Source organism: Festucalex cinctus, chromosome 20, assembly GCF_051991245.1.
Source record: "Festucalex cinctus isolate MCC-2025b chromosome 20, RoL_Fcin_1.0, whole genome shotgun sequence".
Lineage (NCBI taxonomy): Eukaryota > Metazoa > Chordata > Actinopteri > Syngnathiformes > Syngnathidae > Festucalex > Festucalex cinctus.
Window position 1 is genome coordinate 19179527 of NC_135430.1, and position 22984 is coordinate 19202510.

A 22984-nucleotide genomic window follows, 5' to 3' on the forward strand; every position below is an offset into this window, starting at 1 on the left:
TAAATTTCATCAAACCACCACTGCAGTGTGATTTGAGTTCTTTTTTTATTGACAGTATCACTTCTCAGAATTGGACCCACTGCGTAAATGTGAGAAAAATGCTTCCACCGTTTTGCCGCTTTGTTTGTTTTGGGTAGAACTATGCAAGCTGTGGGCTTTCTCAGGTGATTCCGACTTGGCATACGAGGAAGTTACTTTGTTGTCTAGACTGGTGTCTGGGCGTCTCTTGATGTGACAGACAGGATTCTCTGTCCTGAGGTTGAGTCAGAGTAGATCAGTGTCATCTGGCTTTTATTTAGCTGTCTGGTTTCTTGAGTATTTTTCCAACGACCCGCCCATAGAATTCAGCACATGGGCACACAACTACTTTGAAACTGTCTGTCTGGACTTCACCGTCAACACAAGTTCATTTCCAGGAGAAGGAAGTCTGCTGCTAGACAAAATCATTCCTTGGCTGCCAACTACACATTTTATTCTACCACCAGTCTGCAGATGTTTCACCAGAATTCCACTGGTGCATGCTACTCGTCATCCTCCTCATGTTTGTGACTATATATCACAGGCTATGTGTCTGTCAGATTAATTATTTAAAGATCTTGTCTTAGTAGAGGTGCTGTTTTGCTTTAACCTAGTCAGCCATGACTGATATACCATTGAGCTCCTGTCTACTCTGTGCTAGGGGGAAGGACACTTTAATGATAATGAATAAATGAGGACATGTCTACATTAATTCAGTACTCACAATAAATGACTGGTGCAGTGCAAAGGCCTAAGAGAAAACTTTCACATGCACAGTATCAGCTCTTCTTGCCACAGTCGGGGTGCTTAATTCTGCAGTGTTACAGGGAGAGTTAGTGTTAACCTGTGTTTATTTCTGTCATGCAATTGTATCATCAAGTCATCCGCGATGGCAAATCTGAAAAGTTGAATTTAAACCAGTGTGGTTGTGTTGGTCACTCAAGCACATTAAACGTGTCCAAACCGATCCCGCAAGTGTTCATTTGGACTGAGGGCTGGACTCACATCAAACCATTCCATCTTCTCCACTTCCACATTCTGGAGGTGCCCTGTGATGGTCCCGACTCTGTGGGCAGGAGTGTTAACATCCTGGAGGTTCGAGTTTCGTCCCAGATTGGAGTTGGCATTGCATAGCCACTCCCACCACACATCGGTAGCTAGGGGTGGGAGTTTCTCGCCTCCTCATGAAGCGATTCGATTACAATTCAGAGGGATACGATTCGATTTGATTACAGATTTACAAGTGCATATTGAATTGATTGAATTCATTTGATTTTTTTTTAATGACATTACGTTACATGTCATGTCAGTGGTGACTAATCTGACAGACCACACTTAAGATAAAATCTTATCTAACTTCAACATTTAATCAGTGTGCTACAAACGAGGGGCGGAGAGGAGCATCCGCCCAAACCCGAGCGACTGCTTTACATGATGTTTTAATCAAATCAGAATTTGTTATGTAAAAGTTATTTACTCATATGGCTTCTTTTGTATGTGCAGTCGTTCGTATGTGTTATTATTCAAATTTTTGTAATGATACGCCCATTTATTAATGTATTGCAGATTATTTTGCGGACCCCTGGGAGTCCAGAAACTCAGCAATCGTTGATTAAATATTAATTATGTTGCAACAAATTAGAAAATCTTTAAAGGGAGGCTGTCAGGCTGCTGCTGTTATGCAAGACCGATATGATGTTTTGAATGTTGTCTTTCTATTGGTCTTTGGGCTGCAAAGTTACCATAAGTTAATCCTTGTCCCGAGTAAACTCCGCGGGGAAATAAGGCGACTTGAATCCTGCCAAGTTAATGTGCAGCGCTCACAAACAAGTTTTGGAAGTAACTGCTGCGAAAAGGTCTAATTTTAGTAGCTGCCGGTGGATTTATCCGGTGGTCTTTTTGTTTTGTAAGTCCATTGTGGGAAATGTTTTTTTTTTCATTTTTTTTTTTATTAGTAGAACTAGAGAGCTAGGGTATGTGTGTGCATGGGAAAATTGAAATTAATGTCTTTAATAAAAGAACTTTTACTTTAAAAGTTTCATATCATTTCCTGCAGATTTCTACTTGAATTTAGTACACTCCAAATGACACACAGCAAATGCGCGTGTGTCCAGTGGAAGACTGCAAGTAACAGCAAACATTCCAAATGACAATTTTAGTGACGTACCGTCTCATTCTGTCAGGGAGTTTCCATACCCGAATGTTCACAAAACACACTTGTCGTGCAGCGCTCGCTGCTGAAAAAATATTTTGTAATATAATATGTTGTGTTAACTGCCTACCTTCCCACAGCTGCTTTAATTGTTTCAGTACTTTTAATAAGAATGCCTGTGTTGATATTGGTAGTAGTAGTAAGACTAGTGGAAGATGTTACCATAAGTCTTTAATTGTGTAGGTCAAAGTGTTGACAATAAGCGTGCATCCGATCCTACACCTTCATCACAGTCTGTGAATGGTTCCCCAAGTGGTGCTAAATTATTGATTTGTCTTTCAAGGGACAAAGTGAAAATGTGTTGTCTATTAAAGACATTTGTTTGGATAGTTTCACCTCATTTGTAACTTAGCACCCATTTCCTCTTCCTTATTTTCCCTACAGGCCTCCAATGTCACTGTGAGCGCTGCAGTGCCAACTCGAGCTGTACAACAGATGGCGTCTGTTTCGTCAATATCCGCAAGACAGGCAACCGGTTGACGACGGAGCTGCGCCAATGTGTTCCCGAAAAAGAACTCTTCCCGCGGGATCGACCCTTCATCTGTGCCCCATCGATCAAGCATGACACAGGCCTTTATCCGATTTGCTGTACCACCGATTATTGCAACAAGGACCCTGACCTCACCGTTTTCCCTGGTGAGACCACACATAATACTGCATATTTTCAAAAGGAGCTTGCACTGTCAGTTTTTCCCCAGGTGGCTTGGACTGAGTATTAAATGGCATTTTATGAGGAGACTGTAAAATTAAATCAACAGCATAAACAGATGCTAACAAATGAGAAAAAAAAAATGCTACAAATGTACTCTTGATTGCTCCACCCGATCCAACCTCCATATTCACAGACATTTTTTAACCCTGACCTTCTTGTCCTCAAGCGATATGATATAACATGTATATAGTAAAGACCTTAGGCCCAATGAACAATGTACGTGGGAAATTCCAATTGAAGGACACCGTTCTGAAAAGCACATGATGTATTCTAGTTGACCTACCAAAAACAACCTAACAAAATAAAATGAGGAACCAGGATTTCTTCCAGAAAACAGATGACGAACTACATGCACCAACTCATCATAATCATAATCATAATCTCCAACTAGTTTACTGACGCTGAAACAAACACAAACACTTGAAAATTCAACAGGGATACTGTTTACTTTATTTCTTGTGTTTTTCCCTTTCCACCACCATCCTTTTCCCTTAAAAAACAACTGAAATGAAAACACAAAGCACACGCTGAGTTAATCCTGCGGTGTTTGCTGAAATTAGGCTGACCCGAGTGCTTTTTTTGTCATCCTCTTACCAAACAAAAGGTGCAGCAGACATTTGCTCATAACCGTAGAATACAGAGCTCAGGTCTACACAAACTGTGTAGAATATTCGGCTTGATTTATATAATTTGAATAAGACAACATAAATTTAAAAATAAAGTTTTTAAGTTTAATTGTGAGCGAGTCTTAATTACAGCTAACATTTCTTTCAACCAAACTTGATGAACGATCACAGATAACTTCAGCACCCAGGAAAATAAATCACAAGCGTTTTTCTGTTTATCCCAAAAGTAGACACCTTACAATAGCTAATCTGACAGTGAGGCATCAAAGGCTATTCAATTTCCTGGAACTAACATGGTTTGAAATTGCTTTCTGAGTTGTTGTATTTTTTTTTTTTTTTCGAAAATATTTGAGGTCACTTTTATTTACTGCATAAATTGTCCTTGATGGACAGAAGCTTATTTTTGTCTTCCTTTCTGCCACAAATGTCAGGCTGTCCAACTGTGTGCTCACAACAGAACCTTATCCTTAGTTGATCCTGTTGAGAAGTGTCAATTCATGTCTCTTTTTTTTTTTTTTTTTTTTAATATCCTGTCTGTGTGTTCTTTTGTCCTTCAGTCCCCACTACAAAAACTCCATCTCTGGGACCTGTGGCTCTTGCTGCAGTAATTGCCGGGCCAGTGTGTATATTCTGCCTGCTGCTCGTTTTGGCATTCTATGTCTGCCATAGCCACCGGGGGCTGGGGGCCGGTGGGGCAGGGGCCCACCATCACCACCACCACCGTGTGCCCAACGAGGAGGATCCCTCCATGGACCACCCCTTCATCACTGTTGGGACAACACTGAAGGACCTCATCTATGATATGACCACCTCGGGCTCAGGATCAGGTATGCTGCTACTGACCTTCTAATTTTGTTTGTCATTGTCTTGCTGTCTGTTTTGTTGAGAACAAAAACAGGAAAAAAACAGCCAAGACTGCTTGGAAAGACAATCTGGTGCACTTCAGATAATTTAGCTCAAGTGTGAATAAGACAAGGACCAAGGTGTTAAAATAACATCTCTTGGCATCTCTCTCCATGTCTGCTTGTAATTCTTATTTTATACCAAATCACTTAACGGTTACCAAGGGCACATTTTTAACACTCAGCAGGTCAAGAGGGTGGCACTCCTTTTTATATTATCCCTTTATGTACCCTGAATCAGAGCTTTAGATTGATTTGGACTAGTGGAGTTCCACTTTAATATCACATTAAATCAAGGAAATCTAATGGACTCACTCGTGGTAATGCCACACATGAGGTTGACTTAGCATTTTTCAATGTATTTATTTTTTTTTTTTGCAAATAATGCAAATGTCTGGCAATAAATTGCATCGCCAGCCACAAATTGCTGTCAAATGATGCAGAAGAGCAAGAAGTAGTTATTTAAATTTTAAATCTTCATTGTCTATGCAATCCCTAAATGACTCTAAATTAGTCAGGTTTCCATCCACCAATTTCTTTTCAAATTTTCCAGACATGTGATAATAAAGCTGAATGGAACTACAAATTCGAAAGGGGGCCCAAAATTCACAAAAAAAGTTTTTACGAGGTGGATTTTGAAGCGTATCGAAAAGAGGAAAATGTAAACTTTAGCTATGGAAACAGGTTTTGCGAATAAATGTCGACAAAATCGTTTACACATCGCACGTTTTGTCCGGATATTACGTCACACGTACGTTTTAGAATCACAAAGCAATGGCGAACGATAAAGTAATATATTTTTTGGGGGGACGACGAAACATATTATTGCAATTTTGGATGGAAAACAGCAAAAAAAAAAAAAAAACGCTGCGGTTTATCAAGAATTACGAAAGCCCCCGTATTTAGGTATCAAAAGTGCTAGTGATATCAGTATCAGTACTTGGGATCAGTGACTACTCAGGAGTTGATACTGGTATGGGTCTGAAAACAAGTGGCATCAAACATCCCTAATTTACACTTCCTCTCTGTGTAGTAGACAAGACTCACGCACATGCTTAGAGTATCTGTTCTGGCTTCAGTCATCTCTCCATGGAGAGTGTGGCACCTCTTGCATGCTGCCAAGAGTGTGCTTGGATCCAGTCCTTCTAGCTATTTACGCCATATTGCACAATGTGCAATTGTGCATGTGACTGGTGCAATGTGTAAATGTGAGGTGTGTCATAGCTCTGTGGGCTTTTTTTAATTACTTTTCCCAGTCAGACTGTTTGCGTTTGTGTTTGTGTGGGGTCTCTTAAGTACCAGCAGAGGATTTTAAATTAATTCTCACATTTGCCAAATTTGTGATTGAACCATGTGAGCTTGACAAACTTTTCAGCGGTTTAATTTCCTAGCCTGTAAATGTAATAATACTAGAGGTGTGCAAAATTTCCGATTCTTAGATTATTCACGATTCGGCCGTGGAACAATCGAGAACGATTCACAAACGTCCAAATTCCGATTATATAAATATGCCAAGGGAAGCGAAACGAGCGAAAAGTACGCGGAACTGAAACGCAGTAGCGCGCGCGGTCTTCGGGACGCTTTTTGGGACGGACCGAGAGTACACATCCACAACTCACGCCTCGAGATTCAAAACAACAACAAGCATGGCTGAGCTGACCAACCCACCTCTTCGTGACATCAGACCTGCTCCGAAAAGGCAAACAACTTCAGGCGGAAGTATCAGCTAACTGGCTGCAGTGCGTCGGTTAGCGCTCTACGGGGCGCCGCGCAGTGATACGAACGAACGAACAGAAAAGTAGTGGCTGGCGGAAATGGCGTCTGACTTTATTTAGAAAAGAGTATTGTGGTGGAAATGTATCACGCTTTTGAAAACAAAAAAGTTTTTAGAAGAAAAACGCTTTATTTCCGAGACCCCAGCCAGCTTGCTGGACTATTTTCTTTTTTATTTTCTTCTCGTCCAACGTCGAACCAGAACTGGTGTCACCGAACGCTGTCAGAAAGAAGTCAGTGCTGATCGCACACACGGGAGGTGAGGATCAAATTGAGATTCATGTTAAAAAAGCCGAACGATCCCATTAATGTTTACACGTTCATGTTTACACAAGTTAAAAAGCAGAAAAGCACTTGAGGGTTTTTTTTTTTTTTGTACCTCTGAGAAACTTTAATGTTTACATGTTCATCTTTACACAACTTAAAAAGCAGGAAAGCACTTCTTTTTTTTTTTTTAGGCGTTTGTATTGAAGTAGTAGTTCACATTGTCTTTCATTTATACCTCAATGCACTTTTGAGTGGATAAAAATAATATATTTTTGCTCAATGCTATGTTTTATTCTGTTGAAGACTGAATATACTTAAAAGCTGTTGTTACAGAATGAGGACTTGAGTATTTTATTTACTGTTTTGAACTGTTAACTTGATACTGAAATAGTAGTTTATGTAGGCCTGAGAGGACTTTTGTACTATTTTTGTAACTAATGTACGGAACATTAAAAGCACAAAAATACATTGTTTTTTTTCTGCTGCCTGGGGGGGAAATCAATAATCGTTTTATAATCGAATCGTAGCCTCTGAATCGTAATCGCAATCGAATCGTGAGGTGCCCCAAGATTCCCACCTCTAAATAATACATGACATTTTTCACTGTCTCTCTTTTTTTTTTTTGATGTCATTGATGCCAGCAATTAAAATTTGGAATGGCCATCTGCTTTTTCTACAGGCCTGCCACTTCTTGTCCAGAGAACCATTGCCAGGACCATCATCCTCCAGGAGAGCATAGGGAAAGGGCGTTTTGGGGAGGTGTGGCGAGGTAAATGGCGTGGTGAGGAAGTGGCCGTCAAGATTTTCTCCTCGCGGGAGGAGCGGTCTTGGTTCCGAGAGGCCGAGATCTACCAAACCGTGATGCTGCGACATGAGAACATTTTGGGCTTCATCGCCGCAGACAACAAAGGTGAGCTGTTCCAAGAGTATGCTAGTTCACATTCAGCATCCGGGATACAAGGACATTACTGTATCAGAGAGGAATAAGATGTTGAAAGTTTGATAGGGTGCCTCAAAGCGTAGCAAACAATTCAAGGTTCCTTAAAAATAGATTTTTCTAAGAATGCGTTCATCTGCAAATATGTGCGTTGGCAGCTTGAATACAGGTGAGCCTTGAGATTTTACTGTACAAAGGGAACTGTTGCTTAAGGTGAAGTCGTGCAGGCGGTTGTTGGTTGGAATGGGCAGACTGCTAGACAGTGTGGAGGAGTAAAACTCCCCAGTGAAGATGAAGTAGACATTAACACAATGTTAAACATCAGCAAAAAAGACATGCGGGTACACACGCACAAACATAGACATAGAATGCAACATTACACGTCTTCTCCTGCGTGTTATTTTCCGATTACAGAGTTGCGAATCAAAGGTGAGAAGAAACACACAAACACAGGTCTACAGCTAGAAGAAACTGTCGCAGTGCAGTGCAGTGCAATGTAATGATGGCTTATTATTCCCTCTACTGACTGCCCATGTAGATGGGCCTTGTGAGCCAGTGAAAGAAAAGAGAGAAAACACTTTGCTGAGTAATTTTTGTACACCGGACCTATGTGAAATACTGTATGTATTTATAGTACTCATTTATTTTGCACATTTCATACACGTTAACTCAATGTGCTTCACATAAATAAAAGTACAACATTTTAAAACAGTTGCAAACAAAAGACATTAAAAAGCAAAGTAAGGAAACAAAAAAAGCTTACCAAAAATTAAAAGAATGTACAGTGCAAGAACAGGATTTCAAAAACAATCTTTAAAAACGCTTTAAATTTGAGCGATCTTAGTTATGGGGGGAAAAGTAGTTTTAAACCTGGATTTTTTACACGGAATTTGTATGTTTGGAATCCACCCTCACTATCACTACTCCCTGTAGCCTCACTCGCCCTCCTCTACCCCTCTCATTCACACACATTCTGCTAATCTTCTTTCCAGTGCACACCTCCACTTTTCTAATTGTTCCTCCACCTTGCTTTCACTGCAGATCATATCCTCTGCAAGTAATATGGTCCATGTGGATTTCTGTCTAACTTCATCAGTCAGCCTATTCATAACAATTGCAAAGAGGAACGGGCTCAGAGTTGATCCCTGATATAGTTCTACCAACAACTTAAACTCCTCTGTCACACTATAACACACCTCATTACTGTTCTGCTACCCTCATACATACATAAAGAATTGGAAAAAAAAATACACATAAAAGTCACTCAAGGGTTGAGGAACGAACTCATGACCTTGAGTTTGGGAGACTGCCACACTACCACCTGAGCTATGCCTCTCCTACTGTTTATCTCCAAGATGAGTCCAAAAACTCCAAGAGACCAAAAATTGTTGGTCTCATGCGGTTAGGAGGATTCCAGCTGACACAAGCGATATACTAACACACAGCATGACCTGAGTGGCTAAGGGAGTAGATTGGCACGCTCCCAAGCTGAAGGACGCGAGTTCGTTCTTCAACCAGACTGACTGACTTTTTTTTTTTTTCAATTCTTTATTCTTCCAAGTGTAAATATTACTCTAAAATCTTAGTGCTGACTCTAGTCAACCTGTGGCTGCAGTAAACTCCTGGCTCACCTTATTATAAATCTTTGGCTGGCATTGCACTGAAATGCTCCATTAGTATAGTCTGGGCTCGTCTCCGTCTTCCTCTTTCATCTTCTGACATTTATTGGCAGTCGGCAAACAACTTTTGGTGCGCATTATCGCCACCCACGTCTGCTACTGCTTTGAGTTAATACTTTGATGGTGGCTGAAGTAAGGCATGCTGAAGTCTTAGTGCAACGCTTAAAGGCATCTTTTCCCCAAAACTTAACTCTGATTACAAATTGTCAGTGGTTCTCAAGCTGAGGTTGAAACGTTAAAAAAATAGTAATTCATATGGCAATTAGTTGGCGTTATGATTATGAGGGATCTTTGAAAAAAATTCTCCCCTGCGCTGGGTTTCCTGGATTTAAAATGTAATTTTGAGGGCCTTCAAGAGTCCTTTCATGTAATTGTAAAATGAAACATATACACAATTATTGTTTCTTTAAAGTGTGTTTGTACTAGATGAAATAACTCTCATATGTTATGTTATGTTATGTTATGTTCTCTGCAGATAATGGAACATGGACTCAACTGTGGCTGGTGTCAGACTATCATGAGCACGGCTCTCTGTTTGACTACCTTAACCGCTACACCGTCACCGTTGAAGGCATGATCAAGCTGTCTCTGTCCACAGCTAGCGGCTTGGCCCATCTCCATATGGAAATTGTCGGCACACAAGGTAAGAGTAACCATGAATATTAAAAAAATATATATATTCATACCTTGTATCTAGCGCGACTAGACTATTCAAATTACCTCAAATAAAATGTCCTCATTCAAATGAATGCCAAAATGAAGGAAAACAAACAACAATGATGATAACCTTTTTCAATAAAGCAAAGCTGTTGAATGCTTTTGTACATTTTGCATCAAGCCCGGAGAGAGAAAATGAAAATAACTGAAAATAGCAGCAGTTCTTACCTATTTCCCATGTCGAAAAAAAGTGCCTCAGCTTCTACACACACAAATCGGGAAATAAACTTGAACTTGCCTAAGGCTAAAAGCTGCAAACTGAAGAGCCTCTCCAGCTGTCAAAGACTTGTTTTATACTTTGCCACGTCAAACATGTTTGGTGCAGCGGTTCACGCCACAATATTCTCAAATGTTAACTGTTGAAAACTGAACAATCATGTAGGAAAAAAGAACATAATTTTTGGTTGGGTTTGGCTTTTAAATATTAAGATATGCGTCAAAACTCAAAAGCATCTGTCACTCTTTGAATTAGCTAGTAAATAGCAAATGAACATATTGCACCATGTCATTATTTACTTACGTTTTTCACTTATCCAAAAATGCTGCAGCTGTCTGTGAAAAATATACAGTATACACCATTACTATTTGATTAGATCTGTTTAAAATGATGCCAAGGGGAACCGACACAAGCAATTTGGCTGCTGTGTTGTTACTCCCTCATCACTCTGAAGGTTTTTAAGGCCATTTCCCAACTATTTGCGAGTCCATCATTCTACACCAAGAAGGATCATTTGCGTGTGGAAAACATTCAAGAGTAAAACCCTTGCCAATCTTTCCAGTAGTTGGATGTCCTCACAATTTTAGTTCACTCCAAGGTCAGGCTGCGCAATGCGAGGCAAAGCACTTAAATTAAGAGCTAGATGTCGGACTCAGAATGTTAAACACTGCACACGTTTGCCAGGAGTATCGTGTACATTAGCGATAACAGCTTGTGGAAACAACTCCAGGGTTGAAAGGAAGTGTCGCAACAAACAACAGGGTTTTATAACATTCTTTGTCCACGTGCTGACAGTATTAGAGTAACTTTAGCCATTTTAACTTGAGGCTCAATGATGAGCTTTGTCTGCTACTCCAGGATTAAGGTCACGGTTACCTGTACTGCTAATTCCTCGTTTTCCCTTCATTACATGAATGAGTGGGCACATACTGCAATTGTTGTCTTTGCAGTTTTGCTGCATTTTTCGGGACACGTGTCACTTGCCATAAAATCAACTTTACTGGTAATGCGGTTTAATATTATTCAAAAAGGGGTTTATTCAAATAAAAGCATACTCCGGTTGAGTAAATAAGCACCCCTGGCCACCTTTTTTTTGCAGATAACCATTCATTCTAATGTAGGTTTCTGGATTTAAACGGTGTCACTATTGTTATGCACCACAATGTTGTTCCTATGCTTTCCCTTCTTTTATTTAATAGTGAGGACATGCTCTGCATTTCTAATCAGCTGTATTTCATAATGGATGGAGTTTCAGCGAGTGAATGCTATATCTTGGCTCTGCGACTCTCCCCAGGTAAACCCGCGATTGCTCACCGTGACCTGAAGTCAAAGAACATTCTGGTGAAGAAGAACGGAACCTGCTGCATTGCAGATTTAGGTCTAGCTGTTCGACATGACTCAGCTACTGACACAATTGACATCGCTCCAAATCACAGAGTGGGAACCAAAAGGTAACGCTGCATAGGAAATCACTTATATGGTCAACTGTAAGTGGCTGTCGGAGAAGTGATGATATGTGTGAGATGTTTGTTGAGCCGTGTGTACCTGTGGGGGATCAGTGACTTTTAATACTTCCTAAAAACTTTGAAAACATGAATTTTTGTGGCTTTGGTTCATCTTTCCTCATTTTCAGTACTAAATTGACGTTGCCACATGTCAGTCATCCATTACTGTTGTCAGTCCTCCCAATCCAGATGGTGGAACGTCAGTGTCAGTCGGAGCCAAAACTATGGGAGACAATTAATTGACAGATGAGGTCACTTGGACTCTCAAGACATTAAGCTCATGACTCGTCTAGACTGATTCATTCATATTAACAATCGTTAGCTGACACCCTCGGGCGAAATTTGAGATTGTGCCTGCCTATTTGTGTTTTGCTGTTCACAAATTTTCCTGTGGAACACACTCAACCGGTGCTATATGGGAGTGTTATTTAAAAAAATAAAAATACAAGTTCCCTATTTTTCTGACTATAAGTCGCTCCGGAGTATAAGTCGCACCAGTCAAAAAATGCATCATGAAGAGACAGAATAAAAACAACACCCAGGGATTGCAGGTACATATCCTAAGGCAGTGTGCTGACTTGGCTCCCCAGTAGAAGGCACTTTTTACCTGTAAAGTTTTATACATAGTACGCAGTAGTGTGCAAGTTTCCCCCCCCCCCCCCCCCCCCCCCTCTGGGTAACCAATAACAACAAAATCATTTTAAGATTTGAAGACACATAATGCTGTTTTTTATTAGATTTAAAACTGATCAATAATATGTCTCTGACATGCCTTCGTCAAAATACCACAATAATTAATAATTACTATCTACTTAACACACCCTATATTTTTGTCTTGCTGAAATTCGCCTGTTTGGAGGGTGGCCCTGTTTTGTGTCATCCACATCCATGCTGGGCCAATGTTGAATGGATTGTTATTACATCAATAATGTATAATAATCTCCGCAATGCTAGACGGCTATGATTCTTTCCACAGCTTGTTCATATGATAATATTTAGTATTTATTTATTTATTTATTTATTTATTTATTTATTTATTTTTGCGTAAATTATAATATGTGTTTCTCTGTATGGTCCAATTTGTACACGTATGTTCCATCTTCATACGCTGTGATTAGAAATGAGTGTGTTCCACTTGGGAACTAATAAAGCTTGTTTGACACTGATTATTTGAAAAGCCCAACAAACAGTCTCTCTGAAAGGGTCTTTAATTGTATTTATAATTTGTTATACTGATTACAATCCCTCAAGGGAAAACTCAACTTCCACTCTGCAATTTGTTTTGTATTGCGTGCCACACGGAAAACCAGATCACACAGATGTGAGGAGAGATGTCGGAAAGGTAGCGGGTGAAAAAGTGCTGCAGGAAGCAGCCTACTTTTCTGCTAACATCTACTCGTTTTTTTGTTTTTTGTTTTTTTGGGGGGGGGGGGGGCCTCAAACTGTACCACACAGTCAAAGTCCATAGCTCAGTATATTTTATTGTCCATATGGCAAACTTATCTTGCAGACAGAGTACAAGAGTTTCTAAGGCAAACAGTAAATTAATTTTAAAACAGCCAACAAAAAGTACACCACACAGAAGTCTGAGACAGTTGACAGATTAAAAACCTCGACCCACAGACTCCAGCACTGATTATACTGATTTATCTGTTGTGGCATTGTGCAGATTTAGCAATGTTGTTGCTCTGGAGACTAAGGAGTCTCTGGTCCTATTTGTCCTGTATCAGTGTTGAAGTAGGTGTATTGACTGGTTGGTGTTGGTGTTGACTTTGTTTCTGCTGGCCTTGTAGCAGCTTGATTCGTTTCATTGACTTCAGTCCCAAAAAATAATGTATAATCTTGAAAACCGCTTGGTATTGGTGCGGCAGTTTTCAAAGAATAGATCCTACATGGCATTCATAACACACCTGTGTTTTTCTTTCCAGGTACATGGCGCCAGAAGTACTGGATGACTCCATAAACATGAAACACTTTGAATCTTTCAAGCGAGCTGACATCTACGCCATGGGATTGGTCTTCTGGGAGATTGCCAGCCGCTGCTCCATGGGAGGTGAGATGGCGGTATGGGGTGACTCAACTGACTTGGACGATTGACAAATTGATGGCGTGAATGACGGATAAATGGAACACGAGTACAGTTATTTGTAGAATTATTGACGCCTCCAGTATTAGGGACACGGCCAAGAAATGTAGCAGGCAAACCACAGGGGAGGAACAGCATGTAATTTGACCTATTTTTTATTTTTTTTTATATTTTTTCCAGGAATCCATGAGGACTACCAGCTACCATATTATGACCTGGTTCAGTCAGATCCATCAGTGGAGGAAATGAGAAAGGTGGTTTGTGAACAGAAGCTTCGCCCTAACATTCCCAACCGCTGGCAGAGCTGCGAGGTAAAAAGAATGATATATTTCTATACTACATTAAATATTTTACAAAAATTTAATAGAGAATGAGATTATTGGAAGCATTTTAAGATATTTTATGACATTTATTCTATTATTTTATTTTAATATTTCTTTCTTTCTTTCTTTCTTTTTCTCTTTCTTTCTTTCTTTTTCTCTTTCTTTCTTTCTTTTTCTCTTTCTTTCTTTCTTTCTTTCTTTCTTTTCTTTTATTTCTTTGAATGACTTTAAATTGAGATTGACAGCATTTCAGACAGACACCATAACTTGTACCTATTTTGTATAATTTGGGACAATGGGACATTCCTGGTTAAATACATAAAAAAAAAAAAACATGTATGTTTCAATGATAATACAAATTGTGAAATAACCTGTGAGTGAAATGTGTAATGCTGAACAATGTTCGTCTTTTTTTCAATTTGTTTGTTTTCCTTTTATTTTTAGTTTATGTAGTGCTCAGGTCAGATCTGTGCATGCACAGACCAAAAAATTGTCCGAGCCACTGCTCAAATATAGAAAAACTCACGTCAGGTGAATGGTTAGTCATGTGTGACTCGCTCCATCATAGCGTTATGATGAAGTCAAAACTTTGCTGTCTGTCCTCTCTGCAGGCGTTACGTGTCATGGCTAAGATCATGAGAGAGTGCTGGTATGCCAACGGCGCCGCCCGGCTCACGGCCTTGCGGATCAAGAAGACCCTGTCGCAGCTCAGCCAACAGGAGGGAATCAAGATGTAGACCGCAAACTACCAAACACGCATTTCTGACTGGCATCCATATCATTAGCATTACATCGTTCTCATTGACATCGTTATTCATTCGCTGTTCCTCTCCTCCGGAGCGGAAGGGAAGCTCAGACATTATTTCCCCAGTGTTGTCTTGTTTCTCACCCTTAAATCACTCAATGGTGAGTTTTGCATTTAGAACTGAAGACGTGTCGGTGTGTTGCACACCCGAATCCATGAACGGGCGTACGAAGCATCGCCCGTTTTCCTCCATGCTCCTTGACTCATGAAAGGAAGACTCTTCAAGACGAGAGTCCATCCAGACGAGCCTTCATCGCTCAGACATCCTCAGGTAGATTCAACAGCAGACACTCAGCTGGTATCACCTGAGAGACCGCTGAGCTGCATTACATATTCATCCTCGCCGCCTCATTTGTATATTAGCCTTTCATGATTCACTTCACTAGGCTGGAAGCTACTCACATTCATTCAGTACCTTTTTCCTCTAATGTGATATGTCACATTAGCCCGACCCATAGAGACAATTTACAAACACAAACACGCGATTATACAGAGTGCTCCCGCGACACTAATCATTCTAGTCTTGGGTTAACCATCATTAGTTTGACTCTACAGTGAGAAATACAAAGCACAGGTTTGTAATTGGCCTAGTTTAAGAAAACTAATCTGTTCAAATTGTAGATTGAAATGCAGGAAGTCTGTTTGGTTGTACTTGGAGCAGCAAAAAATGAAGTCATTGTCTGCTTGGACAATTTGAAAAATTTCTTTGAAGCTCAGCCGGGTTGAAGAGTATTAGAGCATGATTATTATCATCGGAGATGTTGGATGTGAGTAGCAGTGAGGACTGACTCGCGGACCAGAGTATTAATTTTGTGCAAAATTCTCATCGCTGCGCCCATTTTGCACCAGGTTTTGATTTTCTTACCGATGTATTATTTCCCCATCTCCCTGTGTATTATCGTGGAGATGGAAAGGTCAGTTTAATTTATTGTTGTTTCTTTTCTTTTCGTTGAGTGGCAGGGCAACTTTTTTTTGTTTGTTCTTTTGACAACTTAAAACTGGACATGATGACCTCATTCAGTTTTGGCAAACATGCTGCATCATATGCAATTAACAGTAGATAAATGTGTATTTTCTATACTCTGCTAAAATCACAAACAACAACAACAATCAGCTGCCGCCATGCCTTTCAGTCCAGCTGTTACCGGAAAGTGCCAGTGCTTGGGAAAAAAAAAAAAAAAAAAAAAAAAATTCTCATGCCAGCTGCTGTTTCTGGCGTGTATGCAGCTCTGTGTGTGTGAGTGTATATGTGTGAGAGAGAGAGAGGAGGCCGAGCGTACAGTAGCTCGTTCTATGCACACCCAAAATGTCCCGAAGGAACAGAAAGATACGTCACAGCGCACAACGCCAACAACAACCCAGCCTCGACCCTCTTGGTGCCATTTCATGACCTGCCCTCTGAACACGAGAACACACAAACACCTCAGCAAACAACCCGGACAGCTCGTCCGCTCATCGTTTTGTCAGGGGACAATCAAACTTTTCAAACGCGTCGAAGAATGACTGATGTTGCCCCTTGAGTATATAATCTGTTGGATTCCAAATTTTCATGTTGAACTTCTGTTTGTGCAAAGTGGTCTTTCGAAACATTTGTCTTCTCTGTGCAACAGCATATTCGTTTTAAAGTAGAATAAGCCATAGGTTTTTCCAAGTTGTGTATATATATTTTTGGGGTGAGATTACTTTGTACAACATTAATAATAATAATTAAAAAAAAAGAGAAGTCATCCTTGTGAGCCTTTAGGGACCAATGACAAGATATTTTATGTACATATGTGAGAGGTCATCAAAACTGACTAGAAGAAAAAAAAAAAAAAAGCTGATCAAAAGATGTTCACCAATCTCATCAAAATCATCCCCTTCAACTTGCAAAACTAAAAATGACAGTCCTATACAAATCTGTTTAAGCATTTATTCTGTATCCTCGATGTCCATGTACTAGTGCGCTCTTTTCCTCATGAGTAAGACAATTCAGTCCCCTCCCCTCCCCCAATACTGTCGGACATTCTTCAAGTGCACACTATAGGGCCACTTTGGCATACTAGCAGGCATACTACATGTTATTAGTGAGGCAAAAATGTTCAATTCTGATGAAATGTTAACTGGGAGCAATAATATTGTGGCATTAAAATTATATTCCTAAAACTACCTTTTTAAAAAAATATATTTTCGAGGGGTTGGGGTGGGGGGGCAGCATTTCTTTCCCCCACTGAACATAATCTATCTAGTAGTGTTACTAATGCATCACACTCATTTACTAGTTCTACTAAAGAGCAGACTAATACATTGACTTTAAGCTCGATATCAAGAAATTTGAATCCGTATAATACAACAGTCCTCAAATGCATCCTTTCCCAATGAGATTTTCTAAGTTGCCAGCCTGGCATTTGATTTTAATGTCGGAATCAAACAATTTTACAAGCGGATGTCGGTACACTGTACAGCCAAAATCACATGTAGCATCTGGTTTCGCCGTCGTGTTTGTGCTCTTGCCAATATTGCGCTGCTGTACATTTCAGCCACGGGATATGTTTGCTATTTGTGCCAAAAGCCATTGTAATACAGAGACCAAAACGTGGAAATCAATGCAGCTTTTTACATGGGCAATAGAAATCCCACATCTGTTCGTGTTCACTTTGACACCTCTCAATATTTGTCTGTTTTTTTTCTAATAGCTTTGTGACGTGTTGCGTATTTGTCCGACACACTTTACTTTTTTTGCGAGCTGCATTGGATGTAAATATCCTCACGCGGCTTAAAAAAAAATCGAGTACCGGTAATTCTGTTTCATGTTGATGATGCAAATCTACTCTCAAATTGAGCAATTCGCTCTCTGATTGGTTGTTCATCCTCAAGATCAATGGTGTCTTTAAAAATCGAATCTCTTGAAATGTTCTAATTAGTCCAAATGATCCAGCCTTGAGATTCTTATAAAGCCCGTATATTGGACATTGCTGTGGGTCGACTTTTGAGGAACACAGCTAAAGCTTTCTATCCGTAATTAATCCTGCGATAGATCACATGGCTTGTTGGTGAAGGTGATGGATTGGCAATTCTGTGCCAACACCTCGATTTATTGTTGGAAGTCTGTTCACTTGGTGCAGTTCATACCTGTCCTAGTTGATGATGATGGAATATTCCACAAATAGCAAGTAGTCGTTTATTGTTAATTTTGAAGAATATCAAAAAAACTAAAAGTTATTTCACTTTACAAAAAAAAAAAAAGTGGATATTGTTGCGCTATCAAATTGAACAAGGTTACTGACTGGAATGATGGCCTGATCTGTCTTAGGCCTCGGAGGACAAAGTGATTGGTGATGTTGGTGGAATAAAAGCAAAATTTAGGGCGGGACTGTAGCTGTGTGGCTTGTGTGCTCCATTAGCGACGTAATTTCTCTGGGATTATTATTATTATTACTCAACAAACAAAAACTGCAGCACCTCTGGTATGTCTCAACTCGGATAACTGTCATTCTTGTCTTAAAAGTCACCAGCAGCCTTGTACTCTTTCTTTCGTGTTCTTTTCAAAGCCCAAGGTGACTTATCTTGTACAAAAAAAAAACACTACATTTGAGCTTCTTGTCTTCATCCAGCAACTTTTCACGTCCTTGATGCTTTTGTTGCCTTTTCAGTCTTGCCGTCATGTGCTCTAATCTCAAAGCTACGAGGGCCACACTTCACTGCAGCTTGCAGCTCAGCTCAGGTTTCACTTGACTGAAACTACTCATTTGTATTTAATTCTGAGGTACGCTTGAAAACAAAAAACCCGCATGCATAAACAGGGACCTTGAGAAACACTTGGATACCGATGAATTAGCAGGTATAAGCTCTTTTAAAATGGGGGGGGGAAATGCCTTTTTTTTTTTTTATAAACACCTTACAACATAAGTAAAAGATAAACACACTTTCAGCAAAGTCTGGTACTGCTAATGTGGAGTAAACGTACTTTTAGGCTAAATGCTACAAAGGTAGCATTTTTTTCCCCATAATGCCACGGGGTATTTTGACTTGCAAGGTTTTTTTTCAGTTTTTTTTTTTTTTTAAATAAGCAGTTAGCCTATATTATACTGATGCATTCAAAAATTACCATTGTTTATTAGTCGTTTTGTGGCTTTGTTCTTTTATTGTTCGTTATGCATTTTTCCCATAATTCCACTGGGTATGCACATGAGCAGGTCAATTCCCCGTGTCGTTATGGGGGAAAAAATGCCGAATGGAATTATGCACTTCAGATTATCATCAAATCATAAAAAAAATACTAAGAAACAATGTTTACTTAAGGGATTTTCAATTGTATTATTATACTGTGATGTAGACCAAATATAATATTTTTTTTAAGTCAGTACCCCAGGGCATTATGGGAAAAATGCCATGTTTTTAGCATTTAGCCCACAAGTACGTTTGAACGTATTTACAAATAAGTTGTACAAATACAGTGACAAACATGTTTTTTTCCAGTTGTAAAGTTAGACAAATAAGATTGGATCAAGTTTTGTGAAACAGTCCAATGTTAGGGGACCAAAAAAAAAAAAGTCATTTGGTTTGTTTAATATAATTTTTTTAATTAAACTGCCTATTTATCAGTAATTGGGACTTTTATTCTGCCAGATATTGCCATCGCCCTCAAAATCCATATTGGCCGTGCCCTACTTCAATTTGTTATAAATTAGAAGTGACTTTTTGCAGCATGACCCACTTCTAAGCGGTTGACTGAGTTTTAATTCAACCGATTCAGGTCTGTTTGCAACTCTCAGTTATCAATCACATGTGAGCTGCGTTGTCTGAGCTACTTGGTGTCCCAAGCCTGTCAGGTATACTCCACACGTACTGTATGCCTTTTCTAGTCGAGTAGCCGTTTTCCTGCTCTGTCTTTGGAGAGCTTAAAAAAAGAAGAAAAAAAGAGGGATACCGGAAAAAAACTATGCCAGCAGCTCTGCCACCTCAGACCACAAACAGCTGTGAATGTATCGACCCAGCAACCGAGCACGTACGACCAGCCGGATCGCAACCTGCGTCACGACCCGAAAGGTCGCGGCGGCAGCTTGCGAGCGTGCAAATATCCGCAACGCTGGTCGTCCTCTCTCTCTCTCTCTCTCTCTATTTTTTTTTGTATGCAAAAACCGCCAGAGCATCGTCCGCACAGGTTTCGTGTCTATGCTTACGTGATCCACACTGTGAAGAGGACGGGTTGCTTGGAAAACGGTTCAGGAAACGAGCACGTTGTAGCCCACCGCTCACCTACAGGGATTTAAATATTACACAACGAGAAGGCTTGGGTCCAAAAGTGCTCGGAAAAGCTGCAGTGAAGCTGTCGTGGCATTAAAAGTAGCAAAAAGCTTTATTACATTTTTTTTCACATTCACTTTTTCAAATGCCAAGACTGCACGATTGTCTATTTGCTTTGTAAAAGTCATCCAGAAGCCGAACATCGTCATCATAATCGAACTAACAAAACAAACAAACAAAAAAAATCACTTTTGAAAAGAAAATACCTCCATTTTAAAGACCAATGTGTTTTACCTCACTGTAAATATGCTCTCTATTTGTTTACTCCGATTTCTTTTATTTCTATGAAATGCTTAAGAAATTTAAAGAGAAGTTTTTGTTTTCTTTCTTCTGTGGTACCTTTTTTTTTTCTTTTTTTTTTTTTCCGTCACGCGGCTTCGTGTTGTGTTTGTGTCGAGTCCGAGCGTCGACGGAATCGATTCCACTTTTGCCATTCACGCTCTTGTGTATGACCCGTTTTGGTCGTGTTGTTCTACGTGAGCTTGTACAGTCAAAAGTGCTTTACAGATGTCAAGCCCCATTCTGAGCTCTGCTACAAAATGCCTTGTTCAATATGCTCTTTGTCTTAAAAACAAACGGAGGGGTGAGAAAAAAAAAAAAGAGTCAAAGTGGTGTTAGACGCCACCCCTCTTGGATTTCTAAACATATTATCTTGACTTTTTTTTTTTTAATATATATATATATATAGTGTGTACAGATGAATGAGAGATCATAGGAACTAGAGGACTGAAACATGTTAACTTTTAACATAGCTGGAGTAGAAAATGGTGTGAATAAAGAATGTTTCACTACATTGTTGGTGTTTTTATTTGTCACAATATGTTGAATGTTTACAAAATCCTGTCATAAAACATTTTGGAAATATACTGTATACACACAGCGGCGTTTCCGTTTTGAACCGGATTTGCGACTGTTGTGTGCTGAAGGGTTCGATTCCAAAGCGCAAATAAACACAAATAAGGTTTTAACTATTCACGTAACTTGACTAAATGAAAATATCTTCTTACTGCTGAAAACGGTTACATGAGTCAAGTATACCTTGAAATATACACAACCAATTTGCTAACTGAATCATGTAGCTTCGTAAAAGCCCACAAAGTGCGAATTAAACGCTAACATTAGCAAAAAAAAAAAAAAAAGTGTCCACTCGGTCAGCTTTTTGCTGGCTACATTGTTACACCAAATCAGCGTTTAATATTGCAAATAAGACCACAAGTAGCCAGATTTTCATCTGAATGGTAAATGGGGTGCGCTAATAGCGATTTATATCACGATATACTTACTTGCTCATAATAATTAGCAAGAAAAAACACCTTCCTGTATCCTTTTTAAGTGGTTTTAAATACAGTGGTACCTCTACTTACGAAATTAATTGGTTCTGGAAGAAAGTTCTTAAGTAGAAAATTTTGTAAGTAGAGACGCATTTTCCATGTAAATGCCCTAATCCGTTCCAAGCCTCCCAAAATTCAGACACAAATGTTTTATAAAGCATAAAAATGCATCAAAACATATAACAAATACATGTTACAATTAGATTATTGCACAATAAATGAGAGTTGTGCATAATGTAAAAAAAACAAAGAAAGTAAAGAATAAAAATGATGGTCATTTACCTTTTTAACTGCTGTCGTCATCGTTTTTTGCCCTCTTTGGTTCATGTTGCTCTCTCTCAGAAGTGTTTTTTTTTCTTTTTTTTCTGCCTGGTATTTTGTAAAGAACTGATCCATGGGTGTTTTATTTTTTATTTTTTTAAATATCCTTCGGAAATGTCCAAGGCAAACATCATCTTAGTGAGCAAACGCCCGACTGGTGAACACTTTTTCTGGGCGATTTTTTTAAACAAATTCTGAAACGTCATAGAAACTTCCGGTATGGCGAGGCATCTTTTTCAAAAAAAAAAAAAGAAAAAAGGCCCGTCTTGTCGCAATTAAAGACTTACTGTGCCTTCATCAATCACCAATTGTTTGAATTTTTTGCACAAATTCGTCGGCCGTTAGTTCATACGTTTACGAAAAACTATCGGAACACCTCATGGGCCGCGGGATGAATGATGAGGACGCTGTATAGACACCGATCGAGTATCTAGGCTCATAGATACCGATGGTAAAGGTTCCTCTTAGCCAATGGGATGCCAGAAAGATGCACAAACACCGATCTAGTATTTACGCTCATAGAAACCTATGGTAGGAAATAGCCATAGCCGAAAGTATGTTGCGTTTCGTATCTAGAAATTTCTTTCGTAACAAGAGGCAATATTTTCCCGTTGAGGCGTTTCGTAACTCGAAAATTTCGTATGAAGAGACGTTTGTAAGTCGAGGTTCCACTGTACATGAATCTACTTTATGCTATATCGGGCTCTCTACAACACGGAGTCCATTTTCCATATAATGTCCCCCTTTTTTTTTTAAGTCATACAGATAGAAGTGCATTTGTGCGTTCCGCTTCCTTCTGTGCGCCCCTCAAAAGAAGCAGAGCCGCATTGGGGCCAACATCCATACGCCGCCATCTATCACCCGCATACTCTCTGCGGCCTTGACAAGCAATTCTTCACGTCGGGGCAAACAGTGCCCCTCCCTGCCTCGCAGCTAACATCGCACACTCTCCATCTCCTCCCAGAGGCGCAGTTAGCGTTGCCGTGCACGTCACGGGTGATAGCATCATCATCATCATCATCACCCACAAACACTTGGGCAGAATTCAAAATGTTTTGGCCTTGCACGACGCCATCTTCTTGCATATGTTAGGTCAAGAAACTTGGTTGAGCTGCCTTTCGATCCCCCCCCCCCCCCCCCTCAAAAAGGGGAAATCTGTCCGCCCACTGCAGCACAAGACGATCAGAATAAATGTGTGACATGTTGTGAGAGCTTTAGAAGGCGATGGAACTCCACGGCCTCTCTTGCGGGGTAATGCAGCAGTAAG

At 39.8% G+C, this 22984-nt stretch overlaps 1 protein-coding gene across 1 annotated transcript in view; it reads left to right on the plus strand.

Annotated features, from left to right (window-relative positions):
- The window catches only part of tgfbr1b (transforming growth factor, beta receptor 1 b), a 33370-nt gene extending 12512 nt beyond the window's left edge, over positions 1–20858 (plus strand). The window contains exons 2-9 of the mRNA XM_077508802.1: positions 2615–2866; positions 4126–4395; positions 7190–7420; positions 9602–9769; positions 11355–11511; positions 13494–13618; positions 13832–13962; positions 14586–20858. Of these exons, the coding sequence (XP_077364928.1) occupies positions 2615–2866; positions 4126–4395; positions 7190–7420; positions 9602–9769; positions 11355–11511; positions 13494–13618; positions 13832–13962; positions 14586–14711 (1460 nt within the window). The 3' untranslated portion in view covers positions 14712–20858. The remainder of the gene's footprint in view (positions 1–2614; positions 2867–4125; positions 4396–7189; positions 7421–9601; positions 9770–11354; positions 11512–13493; positions 13619–13831; positions 13963–14585) is intronic.
- The last annotated feature ends 2126 nt before the right edge of the window (positions 20859–22984 follow it).